Consider the following 17,951-nt stretch of genomic DNA (forward strand, 5'->3'; position numbering starts at 1 on the left):
TATGGTCTGGGGCTGCCTGCTTCAGAATGTTTTCAGTGGTCTGGCTTAGTCCATAACACAGGCCTACACTTTCACTCAGGGGAGATATAATTGAAACATACAGAACATTGAAAGGCCTAAACAAAGTGGGCATTGGGAAGATGTTTCCATTGGTGGGCGAGACCAGACCTGAAAGAGACTAGAAAAGGGAAGACCTTTTAGAAGGGAGATAAGGAGAAACTTTTCAGCCAGACAGTGGTGAATCCGTGGAATGTATTGCAACATGAGGCTGTGGAGGCTAGGTCACTGAGGGTATTTAAGACTGCGATAGATACGTTCTTGAGTATCAAGGGGATCAAGGGTTACAGGGAGGAAGTGGGAGAATGAGGTTGAGAAACTTATCAACCAGAGTTGTGTGGTATGAGCAGACCTGATGGGCTGAATGGTCTAATTCCTGCTCCTATGTTTTATGGTCTCTTGCTGTCCTGGACACAGAGAGAGAGAATTGGGAGCAGGAGTAGGCCATTTGGTCTTTTGAGCATGCACCAGCACTGAACAGATCATAACTGGATATGAATATACCTACATCTAAGTGGATAGGCTGAGACTTTTTTCACAGGAGCACAGGAAGTTGAGAAGTTTATAAAACCAAGAGGGGTGTCAATGAGGTGAGTGGCTGGTGCTGTTTCCTTCAGATGGTGGTTTCAAGATTAGGGAGCAAATTTTTAAGGAGAGAGGAGAAAGATTTTAAAAAGACATGAGGAACACCTTTTCTTGAAAGAGAGTGGTTTGTGTGTGGAATCAATGTCCTAAGGAAGTGGTGGATATAGCTACAGTAATAACATTTAAAAGACGTTTGGATAAGTACATGAGTAGGAAAGGTTCAGAGGGATATGGGCCAAACTACATGGGACTAGTTTAGTTTGTGAATATATTCAGCATGGACTAGTTGGACTGAAGTGTCTGTTTCTGAGCTGTATGACTCTGTAACTGTTCTGTACTGGTCTTAAAACCATTATTTTTGCCTTCCCCCATCACCATCCACTTTTTTGTGGTTCAGAAATCAGATGAACTCAGGCTTGAATATATTCAATGGCTGCCTGATCGCAGAAAGCCATCCCAACTTCTGAACTCTTGCTAATATATCACTTGCCTTGCTGATTGCTTGCTACATCTGTCTGACAACTGGCAGTGACTGGTGTGGAAGGATGTTGAGGCCCCTTTGTACATCCACACATCATTCCTGACGAAGGGCTCGTGTCCAAATCACCAACAATCCTGGTCCTCGGATGCTGCCTGACCTGCTGTGCTTTTACAGTACCACACTTTTCGACTCTAATCTCCAGCATGTGCAGTCCTCACTTTGTCCACATCCCAATATATCACCACTTAAACAATGCGCCTTTTTTCTGCTTTTCCTTCCACAGCAAAGGCAAAATCATCACATTGTGGTAATGCGTTTGCCAATGGAGCCACAGACCTGAACCAACGTTTGCAGAGTCTGTTCCCCCAAACCCCGATTCACCCCATTTCCTTTCAGTTGCTGCAAGTCAACAACTGAAGCTCAGAATTTAGAAAAGAAATTGAAAATAGGGTGAGAAAAGAGAGTGCCGTACTCACAGATGTTGGACAGAGGAAGGAGGTTGCAATCTAGGGTGAAGTTCAATCTTTATTGAGAGAGAGAGAGGAGCAACAACAGCAACTTCCGAAGCTCATGTTCCAACTTCCGCATTCAGACAATAGGGGCGCTCTGATTGGCAGGAGGATCAGTCTCCTTCCGGTCGTCCAGTGCTTCCTGTTGGTCCATCAAAAGAAGGGCGCGAGCCGTGTGCGCGGACACCGAGCAGCTGGTGTAGTTTTTGTGCTGTCTCCGAGGAGCATGCGCAGTGCTCGCTGCCACAGAGACGCTGGAGATCCTGGAAGGTGGTATTACTGACAGATTTGAAGTGTCCAAATGCCAATAGGAGAAAAAAAGACTGGAGCCACTTTCTTTTCCCCTCTGTGGCTCGACTTATTAGCCCTTTTGCATTTGTTCGGCTGCTCACCTTTTGTATATCTTTTCCCCAGGGTTGGGGGTCCTAAACGAGAGGGCATAGGTTTAGGGTAAGTGGGGAAAGATTTGAGTGACCTCGGATTAGAAAGAAAAAGTGTGAAAGTTAATTGGTCTTAAGAAATGCCCTCTCTTACACCCCAACAAAAAAATAAATTGTTCACAGCCTATTGATCACTTAGTGGGAAGAATGTTGTGAAACTTGAAAGGATTCAGAAATGACTTACTTATAAGGATGTTGTTAGGTTTGGAGCTACAGAGAGAGAGACTGAAAAGGCTGGAGCTGTTTTCCCTGGAGTATTGGAGACTGAGGGGGTAACCTTATAGAGGTTTATAAAATCATGAAGGGCATAGATAATGTAAATAGACAAGGTATTTCTCCGGAGGTGGAGAGGTCCAGGAGTAGAACTAGAAGTCGTTTAGGGTGAGAGGGGAAAACTTAAAAGTGTCCTATGGGGCAACTTGTTTCACACAGAGAGTGGTACGTAAATTGAATGAGCTGCCAGAGGAAGTGGTACAATTACAACATATATAAGGTATCTGGATGGGGACATGAACAGGAAGGTTGACAGGGCAAAGTGCTGGCAAATGAGACTAGGTTAATTTAGGATATCTGGTCAGTTGGGACCGAAGGCTTTGTTTCTGTGCTTTACAATTCTATGATTCTTTTTTGACATAGTCTGAGCCAATTTCACAAGACTAGGAATAGGCCATTCACCCATTACAGCCTGTCCTCAGCTGTGGCCTAAATGCACATATTTCAATGCAAGTTTCAAAAGATGTCTGCAGCTTTCTTATAAAATTGAACATACTTTAATAATGTTTCTGAATATATCATTTTAGCTATTCTTAATTTTAAAAATAAGCCATTTCCCAGGTAGAGTCATCACCATCCGTTCTCTCTCCCTCTTCTTATCGGTTCCTGAATCCTGGCACCAGGCAGACACCAATGTCATCTGGCCTCCAGCTGGGAACTGCAGAGAACGGAGACAATCCCTGACCCAATCAGAAGGCTGTCCTGAGGGGAATGACCATCTCCCAGAATAAAGTGTCCGGTTAAGATTCCCCCCACCCACCACCACCGTGTCTGCAGCCTGGCCTCTAGCTGAATCTGAACCGAAGGTCCTCCAGCGTGTGTTTACCCTGGATGATAGCATCCAGAGCCTCCCACCTTCTGTAAGACAAGTGCCACTCTGTCCTCTCCGATGTGTGTTGTGTCACTGCTTAACTGTTTCCAGTGGCTGAGCAGAGGTTGATGGTCAAGTTCAGAACCCACGAGGAGAACCTTGGGTGACCCCACTACACCCTACACTCTCTCACACTCACGCAGACCCTCTCTCATACACATGGTCTCTCTCAGACACACACAAATCCACCACTGCAGATACCCTCATACTCCATCACACATGCAAAAACACACACTCACTACTCTCTCATGCATGCACATACATACAAGTCCATGGGATGAATTTGCATTTGCAGTATTATATTTGCAGATAGATTCAGTGTGTGCTTTTTGTGGAAAAATCGGCAGGCAGTTAATGGAGGCAATCAATCCATGTAATATTTTATCAACTCATACTTTGGAAATAGAACCAGTCTGATTCAAGATTGGGATACAGACAGACCGAACCTCTCACCTTTCATGCATTGTCTGAACTGAGATGTCACCTATTTTTATAAAACCTTAAGTCATCTTGAGAACATGAACTAAAAGTAGTTCTGGGATTTACATATTAATGAACATAAACCTGCAAACCATTCTAAAAGATGGAAGACTTAACAGCAATCTAGGTTTGTTCAATATATCCTATCAGTTGCATGACACTGTGATCTTTTGCTATAAAATCTGTGTCTTCTGATCCTGTTCCACAGCTACCTGTTGAAGGAGCAGCACTCTGAAAGCTAGTGCTTCCAAATAAACCTGTTGGACTCTAACCTGGTGTTGTGAGATTTTAACTTTGTGCACACCAGTCCAAACACTGACACCTCCAAAACGTTTCTGGTGAACACAGCCCACACTTCCGCCACGAAACTTTACAATGCTGATAAAACAACGCAGTGCCTGCATTCCTAAAAAATTTACAATTTCTAATGATACTAGCTACTCATTCACTGCTCCATCTGATACACGACATTGGAAATTTAGCGCAGGAGGCTGAAAGAAATGATCAGCTTTTAAACAAAAACCTCTTGGAGCTGAAAGCTTTCAATGAGAGTCTGAGTCCAGCAGTAAGTTCAGGTAACTTTTATTGCGACCCAACTTTGTTATAGCTTCAGATCCGCCCAGCAAAAAGGTGTAGAAAAAGTATCTTTTTTTTAAAAAAACAGCTCAAGGTCAAAGCACACACACTTCTCCCCGCGCCCCCCTCACCCCCACGTTCTTTACTATTTGTCAGCACCGAGTTGTCCTTTTGTAATTGGATCCTTGGTATAGCCATAAACTAGAAGTAGTATTGCCTCATGCACCAATTTGAACACATACCTTGTCTCCAAGTAGGTTTCTCCCCCCTCATCGGCTGGAGTTGGGGTGGGGGGGGGGGGGGGAAAGAAGGAGTGCAGAATAGTCAACCAGACTGCTGTGGGTCTGGAGTCACGTGTAGGCCAGCCCGGGTAATTAGATTAGATTAGATTACTTACAGTGTGGAAAAAGGCTCCTCGGCCCAACAAGTCCACACCGCCCCGCAGAAGCGCAACCCACCCATACCCCTACATCTACCCCTTACCTAACACTACGGGCAATTTAGCATGGCCAATTCACCTGACCTGCACATCTTTGGAGTGTGGGAGGAAATCCACGCAGATACAGGGAGAATGTGCAAACTCCACACAGGGAGTCGCCTGAGGCGGGAATTGAACCCAGGTCTCTGGCGCTGTGAGGCAGCAGTGCTAACCACTGTGCCACCGTGTAAAGGATGCACTGTGACGAGTGAGTGAATCTGTTCCCACAACAGCAGTTTCCTTCCCTAAAAAGGTTGCGAGTGAATCAGATGGGGGTTCCCCCTCCCCTCCCTGACAATTGTTTCGTTGTTAGATTCTGAACTCCAGATTTCTAACCGAATTCCAATTCCACCATCTGCCTTGGCAGCTCCCGGAACTGGGTTGATAGTGCAGTCGATAAAGGCACTCAGCCGTCGCTGCTTTAAACCCCCTGCGATGGCATGTGAACTCTCTGGTGTCCCCGCAGGTGGGAGGAGCGGTTAAAACTCTTCCCGCACTGATAGCAGGTGAACGGCCTCTCCCCTGTGTGGACCCGCTGGTGTCTCAGCAGATCAGAGGCCTGGGTAAAGCCCTTCTTGCACTCTGGGCAGCTGAAGGGCCTCTCCCCAGTGTGGACCCGCTGGTGCTTCAGCCTGTCGGAGGAACTGTTGAAGGCCTTCCTGCACTCTGTGCAGGGGAATGGCCTCTCCCCCGTGTGGACCCGCTGGTGGGTCAGCAGGGTGGAGGCCTGGGTAAAGCCCTTCCCACATGCAGAGCACCTGAAGGGCCTCTCCCTGGCGTGGACCCGCCCGTGCCTCAACAGGTCGGAGGAATTGCTGAAGGCCTTCCCACACTCTGTGCAGGGGAATGGCCTCTCCCCAGTGTGACTGCGACGATGAATCTCCAAATCAGATGGGAAAAGGAAGTCTTTCCCACAGTCACCACACTTCCACGGTTTCTCCATGGGGCAGGATTCCTCAGGTTTCACCATGGCCGAAGCTTCAGCCGCACACAACACGTGTAGAGCTCCTCCCCTCCATGAATTCCTCTTCCCAGGCCTTATAACTGTTTCAGGCTCCACACTCAGTGCACTCCAACAGTAGGGTCTCTCATCCAGTCCCACTGATGCTGAAAACGGACTGAAACAGGAACCAAAAAGCTTTGCTCCTTCTCACAGAATCAGTCAAAAATTGTTGCGGTGCCGATGGATTGAGTGACTGTCAGACATTGATGTCAAAGTGAGGACTGCAGATGCTGCAGAGTCAGTATCGAAAAGTGCGATGCTGGAAAAGCACAGCAAGTCAGGCAGCACCTGAGGAGCAGGAGAGTCGACATTTTGGGCATAAGTCCTTCATCTGTTGATTTTGAAACTTCCGTCTTCAGATCTTCAAATACTCTAAAAAGAGATGACAAAATTCATTACTATCAGTCCAGAATAAAAATTCAGAACAAGCAATTTGTTTGTGCTGTTATTCCACAAAATTGAAAGCACTATCCCACACTCACTCTCTCTCTCTCTCTCTCCCGCCCTCCGCTCTAACTCATTCTCCTGAAGGTGTTGATTATAGGGGCAGAAAAGCAAAAACATCAAGACTGAGTTTTGGAGAACTCCACCTGAAATTTAATATCTTTCACAACACTGGGATATTGCTGAGACTGAGCAGGTCTGATTTTGGGAAGTCAAAAAATGTCAATTCAGGGTGAACCTGCAATGCAGGTTCTTGAAGAACCACCAGACAAAATAGTTAACATTCCCAGGAGGTGTGGGGGGGTAAAGCAAAATGAGCCATCAAGGCATTGACACCGCCACCAGAGAGAAACTGAACATACAGACATGACAAACATTTGTGGAAAGCCAGAGTCATCGAGATGTACAGCACAGAAACAGACACTTCAGTCAAATTCTTCTGTGCCCAACCAGATATTCAAAATTAATCTCGTCCCATTTTCCAGCGTTTTGTCCGTATCCCTTTGAACCCTTCCTTTTCATACACTCAGGCTGATGACTTTTAAATGGTCATTGTACCAGCCTTCACCACTTCCTTTGGCAGCTCATTCCATACATGCACTATCCTCTGTGTGAAAATGTTGCCCCTTAGGTCTCTTTGCAGTCTCCCTCCCCCTGCCCTCACCTTAAATTTATTACCCTCGAGTTCTGGACTCCCCATCCCAAGGAAAAGCCCTCGTCTATTTACCCAATCCATGCCCCTCCTGATTTTAAGAGAGTCACACTCTGACGCACTAGGGAAAACAGCAACACCCTATCCTTCCAACCTTCCTTACCCAGGTAATTAAGACACCTATCTGAGTTTGCAGCGTCTGCTCCCTCCCCGGGTTCACTCCAGTTGCTCCAAGTGAACAAGTTTTCCCCCACCCCGCACTCCACCCACCGCTTCCCCCCTCATCCCCCTTCCTGAACAGTTAACAAAAATCCCTTCTCTTCAGAGAACCCTCACTGTTCTAACAAGTCCACACCAACCTCTGAATGGCAACTACACCACACCCATTCTCCTAATCCAATTGCTCTACATTTACCCCTTGATTAATACATCTAACCTGCACATCCCTGGGCACTGTGGGTAATTTAGCACCGCCAATCCACCCTAACCTGCACATCCCTGGGAACTGTGGGTAATTTAGCACCGCCAATCCACCCTAACTTGCACATCCCTGAGCACTATGGGTAATTTGACCTGGCCAATCAAACCTTACCTGGACAAAAAGTTAAAAATCACAACACCAGGTTATCGTCCAATGGGTTTATCTGGAAGCACTAGCATTTGGAGCGCTGCTCCTTCATCAGGTGGTTGTGAAGTGTAGGATCACAAGACACAGAATTTCTGGAAAAGCATTACAGTGTCCTGGCATTAAAATGATATATTGAACAAACCTGAATCGTTAAATCTTTCATCTTTTACAATGGATTGCAGATATCATTAATATGTAAATCCCAGAACTTCCTGTAAGGCACCTTCTCAGGATAACTAAGGCTTTATAACAAAAGGAGACACCTCAGCTCAAACAATGCATTAAAGGTGTGAGGTCAGAATCTGTCTGTATCCCAGTCTAGAGTCAGACTGGTTCTATTTCCAAAGTGAAATTTACAAAATATTACATGTATTAACTGCCTGCAGATTGTGCATTTTTTGAGGAAAATAGAATGCATATGTAAATATCATTTGGCAAACACAAATTCACCCCCATGGACTTGTGCATGTGTGTGCATGAGAGAGAGAAAAAGTCTGTTTCCATGCTGTATACCCCTATGTCAATTTGACAAGATACTTTTTTTCCTGTTGGTATAAATATTGTTGTAAATCATAGTGGGTACTAATAGCTCGATGTAACAGTGTGGGAATTCCTCAAATAAGGCACTGTAGAAATCCTGGGAGAATAGTATTTCTGGTTTCCTTCCTATTGAACAATATTAAGCACAAGCACCTACTTATTTCTAATTTTGGTTCACATTTCTTGTTTTATTCCCTGCTATGACTACACTCGGTGTCTGGATGGTTAACAGGCTGGGAGATTGTGGGTCTGGATTGACTTATTGTTCCAGAAGGTGTAAAAAAAAAGGGGGGGTCAAAGCATCACAGCAGAAATCCAGGAGGGGTGAGAAATCAGGACCCGAAATCAGAGCTGACACCAGATTCCCCTGTGATCAGTTCTTTGATGACCTGTGCTAACCCTCTACCTTGATCTTACTTTCCATTTGATCACCTCCTCAATATTGAGGATCCAATCCTTGTCATCCTGGAGCCATATCTCTGTAAGGAGTCCCATATTTTAATTATTCACTTCAATGTGTGCAGTCAATTCATTCGCTTTTGCTCCAATGCAGCACACATTCAGACATACCATTTTTAGTTTCAATTTTTATGATCTTTCGAATCCAGTTTTGATTGCTGGTACATTTACTCTCCATGTCTTTCTGTCGTTCTCGGATGTTCATTTTTCACATCACTGTATTGCTCACTGGCCTTGATTCGGATTGTCCATGCTAAATTGCCCATAGTGTCCAGAGATGTGCAGGTTAGGTGGGTTAGCCATGGGAAATGAAGGGTTAGAGTTTCATAGTAATAGAAGCAGGAGTAGGTCATTTGGCCCATCGAGCCTGATTCGCCATTCATTTAGATCATGACTGATCTCTCCATTGTCTCAGCTTCTCCTCCCTGCATTGTCCCAACTACCCTTAATACCTTTACCATGCAAAAACCCATCTAACTGTGTCCTGAATAAACTTAATTAAGCTGCCTCTATTGCTTCCTTGGGCAGAGAAGCATAGATTCACTATTCTCTGGGAAAAGCAGTTCTTCCTTCTCTCTATCCTAAATCTACTCCAACTAATCTTGAGGAGTGGTCTCACCCACCAGCAGAAATGACTGGATAGGGTAGGGTTTCATCCCCACAGTGCATGAAATCCCACTTTCCACCAAAATCTCAGATGTACTCACTCACTCAGGTGCTGTCTCATAAATGAAAGATTTCATTGTAACATCTTCTGTTCCCAGTAAGGACAAAACATCTTTGAAGGCTGCTCTGAAAGTCCAGTCTTCACAATGACACTTCTGGTTTCACCAAAGACCCAGAGAGTCATACAGCACAGAAACAGACCCTTCAGTCCAACTCGTATGTGCTGCCCAGATATCCTAACTTAATCTAGTCCCATTTACCAGCATTTGGCCCATATCCCTCTAAACCTTTCCTATTCTTGTACCCATCCAGATGCCTTTTAAATGCTGTAATTATATCAGGCTCCACCCCTTCCTATGACAGCTCATTCAATACATGCACCACCTTCTGCATGAAACAATTTGCCCTTCATGTCCCTTTTAAATCATTCCCCTCTCACCTCAAACATATGCTCTCTACTTTTGCATTCACCCTATCCATGCCCCTTATAAGTATTTATAAGGTCATCCCGGAGCGTCCGATGCTCTAGGAAAATATCCCTGACCGATTCAGCCTCTCTCTGTAGATCAAACCCTCCAACTCTGACAACAGCCTTTCAAGTCTTTTCTGACCCCTTTCAAAGTTTCACACCATCTTTCCTGTAGCAGGAAGACCAGAATTGAATGCAGTATTTTAAAAATGGCCTCACCAATGTCCTGTACAGCCACAACATGACCTCCCAACTCCGATACTCAATGCTCTGACTAATAAAGGAAAGCATACAAAATGCCTTCTTCACTATTCTGGCTACCTGAGACTGCACTTTCAAGGAACAATGAACCTGCACTCCAAGGTCTCTTTGTTCTGAAATACTCCCTTAACTGTCCTGTCTGGATTGCCTTACCGAAATGCAAACATCACATTTCCCTAAATTAATCTCCATCTGCCACTCCCTGGCCCATTGCCCCATCCAATCAATTCTAATTTATAGCGAACTCTCTGTACTTCTTATTCCCTAGAAGCTCAAAATCTCCATCCCACACACTCTCCCTCCATTCTCACTTTGTTGAACCTAATCCCTGCTGTACCTCATCCTGAAGGGTCTGGTTCATGCTGATTAACAGGGCCCCACTCAGGGGAATCTAATTGAAACAAACAGAAGACTCAATGGCCTGGACAGAGTTGATGTTGGGAAGATGTTCCCATTGGAAGGAGAGACCAGCAGCTGAGGGCAGAGCCTTAGAGTAAAGGGAAGACCTTTCAGAACGGAGATTAGGAGAAATTTCTTTAGCCAGAGAGTGGTGAACTGATGGAATTCATTGCCACAGAAGGCTGTGGAGGCCAGGTAACTGAGGATATTTAACACTGAGACAGAAACAGTTCTTGAGTATCAAGGGGATCGAGGGTTACAGGGAGAAAACAGGAGAATGGGGCTGAGACACTTCTCAGCCGCGATTGAATGGTATGGGCAGACCCAGTGGGCTGAATGGCTTAATTTCTGCTCTTATGAATAGGAAGGGCTCAGAGATATATAGGCCAAATATGGTAGGACTGGTTTAGTTTATGAATACAGTCAGCATGAAATCAAGTATCTGTTTCTGTGCTGTGCGATTCTATAACCGTTCTTAAAACCATTTTTTCTGTTCCCTCATAACCATCCACTTCATTGTTGTTCAAAAATCAGATGAACTCAGCTTTGAATATATTCAATGACCCCCTAACCACAGGAAGGCCCCACCCCATTTCTGAACTCAATTCCTTTTGCTAATACACCACTTGCTCTGCTGACTGCTTAGTGCACCTGTCTGACAATGGGTATTGACTGGTGTAGAAAGACACTGAAACCTCTTTGTACATCCACATAACATTCCCGACGAACGGCTCGTGTCCAAAACGTCAACTCTCCTGGTCCTTGGATGCTGTCTGACCTGCTGTTCTTTTCCAGGGCCACACTTGTCAACTCTGATCTCCAGCATCTGCACTCCTCACTTTCTCCATATCCCAACATATCACCATTAAAACAATGCACCTCCTTTCTGCTTTTGTTTTCCCACAGCAAAGGCTATATTATCACATTGCAGTCATGCATTTGTCATGTGTTTGCCAATTGAGACACAGATCTGGACCAACATTTCTAGACAAGTGAGTACTGCAGATGCCGGAGATTAAAGTCGAGAGTGTGGTGCTGGAAAAGCACGCAGGTCAGGCAGCATCCGAGGAGCAGGAAAATTCCTGATGAAGGACTTTTGCCCGAAACGTCGATTTTCCTGCTCCTCGGATGCTGCCTGACCTGCTATGCTTTTCCAGCACCACACTGTCGACCAATATTTCTACACTCTGTCCCCACCCTGAATTCACTCCCTTTCCTTTCAGTTGTTGCAAGTCAACAATTGAACGACAGAATGAAAAAAAAGTGGAACAGATGGCGACAAAAGAGAGTGCCGTCCTCACAGTTGTTGGACAGAGGAAGAAAGTTGCAGTTTGGGTAAAGCTCAATCTTTATTCAGAGAGACAGGAACAGCAGCAGGTGCTGCTTCAGAAGCTCATTGTTCAACTTCCGCATTCAGACAATAGCGGTGCTCTGATTGGCAGGAGGACAAGATTCCTTCCGGTCCTCCCGAGTTCCCTATTGGTCCATCAAAAGTAGGTCATGAGTCGTTTGTGCGTACAACCAGGAGCATGCACAGTCTTTCGCTGACACCAGCGGACATGCGCTGTTCTTGCTGACACCGAGGGGCATGCGCATTATGCACTTCAGAAATGCTTACGTTCCTGACAGATTTGAAGTGTCCAAATAGCAATCGGAGGAAAAAAAAGTTGAACCACAATTTCCTTCCCCCCTCCACCCCCGTGGCTCGACATTGTATTCCTTTTGCATTTTGGCTGGCTGCTCAGCTTGTGTGTTTCTTTTCCCTCGGTTAGGGGAGCCACAAACTGGAGGGCATAGGTTTAGGTTGAGTGGGGAAAGATGAGGGACAAAATGCCAGAACGAGAGGACATTAGTTTAGGGTGAGTGGGGAAAGGTTTAAAACGGACCTAAGGGGTAACTTGTTTCACGCAGAGGATGGTAAATGTATTGAATGAACTGCCGGAGTGGAGGCTGGTACAATTACAACTTTTAAAAGGCATCTGGATGGGTGTACGAATAGGAAGGTTTAAAGGCGTTTGGGCCAAATGTTGGCAAATAGGAATAGATTAATTTAGGATATCTGGTCGGCACGGACCAAACTGTTCCATTCCATGCTCCATGACTATTTCTACATGGAACCAATTTCACAATATTAGAATAGGCAACTCACCCCTTACAGCCTGTCCTCAACTGTGGCCAAATTGCACATATTTCAACGCAAGTTTCAGAAAGATGCCTGCAGCTTTTTTAAAAATAGAATTGAACATGCTTTAATGTTGTTTCTGAGTAGCTATTCTCAACGTTAAAGATCAGCCATTTCTCGTGCACCCCCATCTCCCAGGTAGAGTCATCACCATCTGTCTCTCTCCTCTTAGAAGGACTTGATACAGCGATCAAAGAGGGATGGAGGCAGGAGAAATAACAGGTGGTGGGGAAAGAGAATGGTTGGAGGGGGAGGGGGAGGGGGGGGGATGGAGCTGAGGGTGGGTGTCAAGAGAGAGAAAATGGACAGGGGGACAGAAAGAGAATGGACAGAGGGCAGTGACACAACAAATCCCACCTTCCCCAGCACCACAGTAATCATTTCTCAATATACAAATGGCTAAAGCAGTAGAATCACATAATCCCTGCAGGCCATTCAGCCCATTTACCTCACACTGACCTTCCAAATAGCATCCCACCAGACCAACCCACTTACCATACAGCCCTGGAGTTCCCCATGGCTTACGCACCTGAAAATGCATATCCGTGGACACTTCAGCACAGCTGATCCACCCTAAACTGCAGATCTTTGGACTGTGGGAGGAACCCACGCAGACACAAGGGGGACAATGTGCCAAAGTCGCCTGAGGCTGGAATCAAACCCAGCACTGTGAGGCAGCAGTACTGACCACTGAGCCACCCAGAGCTTTGATGTTCTGCTTTATCTTTTTAGCTTCTGACTTCTCATGCGCCCTCAGCAGAGGCTCTGCCCTCCTGAGATTTGTGGACCACACCCACTGCAGCCTCCCTTTCCCACTTCTCCTGTCCTGAGCACGTCGGTTCCTGAACCTGGTGCCAGACAGACACCAATGCCATCTGGCCTCCTGCTGCTAACTTCAGAGAAAGACGACAATCACCTGTCAATATTCTGCCCTTACCCCCAGTGCCCCGCCCCACCACACAGCCAGTTAGCTCCTCCTCCTGCCTCCCAATCTCAGATCCCCTTTACCTGCGTGATTCACACTCACACCCTTCTGACCCTGTCCACTGACCTAATCAGAAGGCTCTGTCCAGAGGGGAATGACCATCTCCTGGAATAAAGTGTCCGGTTAACTTTCCCAGTGATGTGTCTGCAGCCTGGCTTCCAACTCCATCTCTCTGAGCCAAAGGTCTTCCAGCATGTGTTTACGCTGAATCACAGCATCCAGGACCTCCCACCTTCTGCAAAGTGAAAGACAAGTCTCACCCTGCCCTCTCCAATATGTGTGTGTAGATTAGATTCGATTCTCTACAGTATGGAAACAGGCCCTTTGGCCCAAAATGTTCACATTGACCCTCCAAAGAGTAACCCACCCAGACCTGTTCACCTACCTTAAATTTACCCCTGACTAATGCACCCAAGACTATATGGAATTTAGCATGACCTGCACATCTTTTGGATTGTGGGAGGAAACTGGAGCACCCAGAGGAAACCCATGAGGAGAATGTGCCAACTCCACATAGACAGTTGCCCGAGGTGGGAATTGAACCCGGAGCCCTGGTGCTGCGAGGCAGCACTGCTAACCACTGAGCCACCATGTCACCCAGTAACTGCTGAATTGTTTCTACTGGCCAAGCAGAGGCCGATAGCCAAGTTTGGAACCCACGAGGACGGTCTCAACCGGGACCTTGGGTGACCACACTACACTTAACACTGTCTCTCACTCCCATACATACACACCCAGTCACACAGACCCTCTCTCACACACACCTCCCACACTCAGATCCATGCACACACCCTCTCACAGGCTTATACTCCACTGCATCGACACACTTTATCAAGCATGCACATGCAAACACTCCATCTCTCTCTCTCATGCCCACACACATACACACACAAACCTATGCTGTGAATTTGCATTTGCAGATACATTGTGCTTTTTGAGCAAAATACAATCTGCAGGCAGTCAATCTATGTAATATTTTATAAATTCCTACTTTGGAAATAGAACATGTGTGACTCAGGACTGGGATACAGACAGACTTGAACCTCACACCTTTCTTGCTTTGTCTGAGCTGAGATGTCACCTATTTTTACAAAATCTTAAGTCATCGGGAGAATGTGACTTAAAGGTAGTTCTGGGATATCCATGTTAATGAACCGAAACCTGCAACCCATTCGAAAAGATGAAAGACTGAATTGCAACTGGACTTGTTCAGGAAATCTGATCAACTGCATGACACTGGAATGTTTTGCGATAAATTCTATGTCTTATGATCCTGCCCAACACCTACCCGATGAAGGAGCAGCGCTCTGAAAGCTAGCGCTCCCAAATAAATCTGTTGGGACTCTAACCTGGAGTGGTGTCGATTTTAACTTTCTCCACCTCAGTCCAACACCAGCAACTGCCCATCATTTCGAATGAACACAGCCCCCACCTCCTGGTGCTGCCAGGAAACTTTACAATGTCCATAAAACAACACAGGACCTGCACCCCTGAAATATCTGCAATTTCCAACGATACTAGCTACTCATTCACTGCTCCATCTGATACACGACATTGGAAACTTCGTGCAGGAGGCTGAAAGAAATCAACAGGTTTAAAACAAAAACCATTTGAAGCTCAAAGCCATCAATGAGAGTCTGAGCCTGGCGGGAAGTTCAGGTAACCCTTTATTGTGACCCAACTTTGTTACAGCTTCAGATTCCACCCCCAGCAAAAAGGGAATGGGAGGGGCCCAGTGGGAGGGGGAGAGAAAGGGGGCGGGGGGCACAGAGGGGGGGCATGGGTGCAGTGTGGAGTCAACCATAGGCCAGACAGGGTAAAGGATGCAGCTGGGACGACTGAGTGAATCCTTTCCCACAACGGCAGTTTCCTTCCCGAAAAATGGCGTGAGTGAATCAGATGGGGTTTTCTCACCCCAACACCACCCCCCACCCCCACAACTCCACCCCCAAAATTGGCTTCATCGTTAGACTTGGAACTCCAGATTACTGACTGAATTCCAATTTCACCATCTGCCACGGCAGGATTCGAACCCAGGAGGCCCCAGAACTGGGTTAATACGCCAGTCAATAATGGCACTCAGCCGTCACTCCTTCAATGCCCCTGCTATTGTACGTGAACTTGCTGGTGCCTCTGCAGGTGGGAGGAGCAGGTGAACACCTTACTGCACCCGGGACAACTGAAGGGCCTGTCCCCTATGTGGACCTGCTGGTGTTTCTGAAGTGTGATGGCCTGGGTAAAGCACTTCCCACACTCGGGACAACTAAAGGGCCTCTCCCCCGTGTGGATCCGCTGGTGGGTCTGGAGGTTGGAGGCCCGGGCAAAGCCCTTCCCACACTCGGGGCACCTGAAGGGCCTCTCCCCGGTGTGGGACCGCTGGTGTCTCAGCCGGGCAGAGGCCTGGGTAAAGCACTTCCCGCATTCACAGCAGCTGAAGGGCCTCTCCCCCGTGTGGACCCGCTGGTGGGTCTGCAGGGTGGAGGAATCGCTGAAGCCTTTACCGCACTCTGGGCAGCTGAAGGGCCGCTCCCCTGTGTGGAGCCGCTGATGGATCAGCAGGGCAGAGGCCTGGGTAAAGGCCTTCCTGCATTCGGAGCAGCTGAAGGGCCTCTCCCCTGTGTGGACCCGCCGATGGGTCAGCAGGTGAGAGGAATCACTGAAGGCCTTCCCGCACTCGGGGCAGGAGAGTGGCCTCTCCCCCTTGTGGATTCGCTGGTGCCTCAGCAGGGCAAAGGAATTGCTGAAGACCTTCCCACACTCGGGGCAGCTGAAAGGCCTCTCCCCCGTGTGGACCCGCCGGTGGGTCTGCAGGGCGGATGCCTGGGTAAAGCCCTTCCGGCACTCGGGGCAGCTGAAGGGCCTCTCCCCGGTGTGACTGCGCCGATGAGTCTCCAGAGCAGACGGGGCACAGAAGCCTTTCCCACAGTCGCCACACTTCCACGGTTTCTTCACAGGGCGGGATTCCTCAGGTTTCTCCATGGCCGAAGCTTCAGCCGCACACAAACGTGGGTACAGCCCCACCCTGCCGTGAATTCCTCTTTCCAGGCCGTATAACTGCTTCAGGCTCCATACTCACTGCGCTGCAACGTAGGGTCTCTCATCCAGTCCGACTGATTCTAAAAATGCACTCGAGCAGGAAGCAAACGCTTTGCTCCTTCTCACAGAATCACAGTCAAAAATCGTTGCAGTCCCGATGTCCCAGTGTCACTGTCAGACATTGATGTGAAAGTGAGGACTGCAGATGCTGGAGAGTCAAGACTTCAAAAGTGAGACGCTGGAAAAACACTGTAGGTCAGGCAGCATCCGAGGAGCAGAAGAGTCAATGCTTCGGGCATAAGGCCTTCATCTGTCGATTTTGAAATTTCTGTCTTCAGATCTTCAAATACTCTGTAAAAAGAGATTACAAAAGTCATTACACTCAGTGCAGGGTAACAACTCTGAACAAGCAATTCTACTTTCTGCGGAATATACTTTTCTTTTGTTATTCCACAAAATTGAAGGCACCATCCCACACTCTCTCCCTCCTCTGTTCTCACTCCACTCTAATTCTCCTCAAGGTGCTGATTCAGGATCTTACAGATGCAACCAACAGAGTCATAGAGATGTACAGCATGGAAACAGACCCGAACCCAGGGAAAAGACTTTGTCTATTTATGCTATACATACCCCTCATAAATTTGCAACCTCTATAAGGTTACCCCTCAGGCTCCAACGCTCCAGGGAAAACAGCTCCAGTCTGTTCAGCCTCTCCCTATAGCTCAAATCCTCCAACCCTGGTGACATCCTTGTAAATCGTTTCTGAACCATTTCAAGTTTCACAACATCTTTTCGTTGGAAGGAGACCAGAATTGCACGCAATATTCCAACAGTGGCCTAACCAATGTTCTGCACAGCCGCAACATGACCTGCCAAGAGTACAAAATTAACATGAAAGAAGTCTTCGCTAAGCATTTGGTACTTAAAGTTTGACAAGGCACTGATGAAATGCATCCAACAATCTTGAAGGAAGGGACAACAGAAATTGTGGAAGCCATAATTTATCAGTCTTCCACGGACTTGGAGGTGCCAGAAAACTAGAGAACTGCAAACATTGCAGCCTGGTTTAAGAAAGGTTGTAAAGCTAATCTCAGCAATTATAGAGTCATAGAGATGTTTTGCTATCCTATCTTTCCCATAAAGGCTGACAGAACAGGCTGTGAGCAGGAGTCTGCTGGGCACCACCTTCATTAATCAAAAGGGAAAGAGCTATTGATTCAGCACCTCAGTAAATCTTGAGACAGTCTTGGCTCCTATGCACATGTTGGGATCCATGTAAGGAGATGTTTATAGTTTGCTTCTGTACTTAGAATTCATAAATTGAAGCCAGTGTACATTTTATAAATATTCGAGATTAAAAGTACAGAGAGATCAATATTATACAACAATCCAACAACCCCGTCCCGGGACAACATGCGCCTGACCCTCACAAAGATGGCGGCCGGTTGCCCGGGCAACCCGAGAGCTCCTTCGCCGG

General features: G+C 46.8%; 2 protein-coding genes across 6 annotated transcripts in view; both read right to left on the reverse strand.

Moving 5' to 3' along the window:
- LOC140460101 (uncharacterized) overlaps nt 1-1,845 on the reverse strand; it is a 101,120-nt gene extending 99,275 nt beyond the window's left edge. Inside the window, exon 1 of the mRNA XM_072554501.1 lies at nt 1,600-1,845. The gene's annotated coding sequence lies outside the window, so the exon portion shown is untranslated. The remainder of the gene's footprint in view (nt 1-1,599) is intronic.
- A 2,417-nt stretch (nt 1,846-4,262) lies between these two features.
- Nucleotides 4,263-17,951, reverse strand: part of LOC140460515 (uncharacterized) — a 34,401-nt gene continuing 20,712 nt past the window's right edge. Inside the window, exons 1-5 of one of the 5 annotated variants that reach the window (XR_011954146.1) lie at nt 13,505-14,720; nt 12,421-12,492; nt 11,573-11,747; nt 7,442-7,569; nt 4,263-6,125 (exon numbers count right to left, since the gene is read on the reverse strand). Coding sequence is in view for 1 of the 5 variants with exons in the window: in XM_072555099.1 (XP_072411200.1) it covers nt 15,545-16,309 (765 nt within the window). In the remaining 4 variants the exon portion in view is untranslated. The other 4 variants (XR_011954145.1, XR_011954147.1, XM_072555099.1 and 1 more) reach the window with 4 other exon arrangements.

Source organism: Chiloscyllium punctatum, chromosome 36 (assembly GCF_047496795.1).
Source record: "Chiloscyllium punctatum isolate Juve2018m chromosome 36, sChiPun1.3, whole genome shotgun sequence".
Taxonomy (NCBI): domain Eukaryota; kingdom Metazoa; phylum Chordata; class Chondrichthyes; order Orectolobiformes; family Hemiscylliidae; genus Chiloscyllium; species Chiloscyllium punctatum.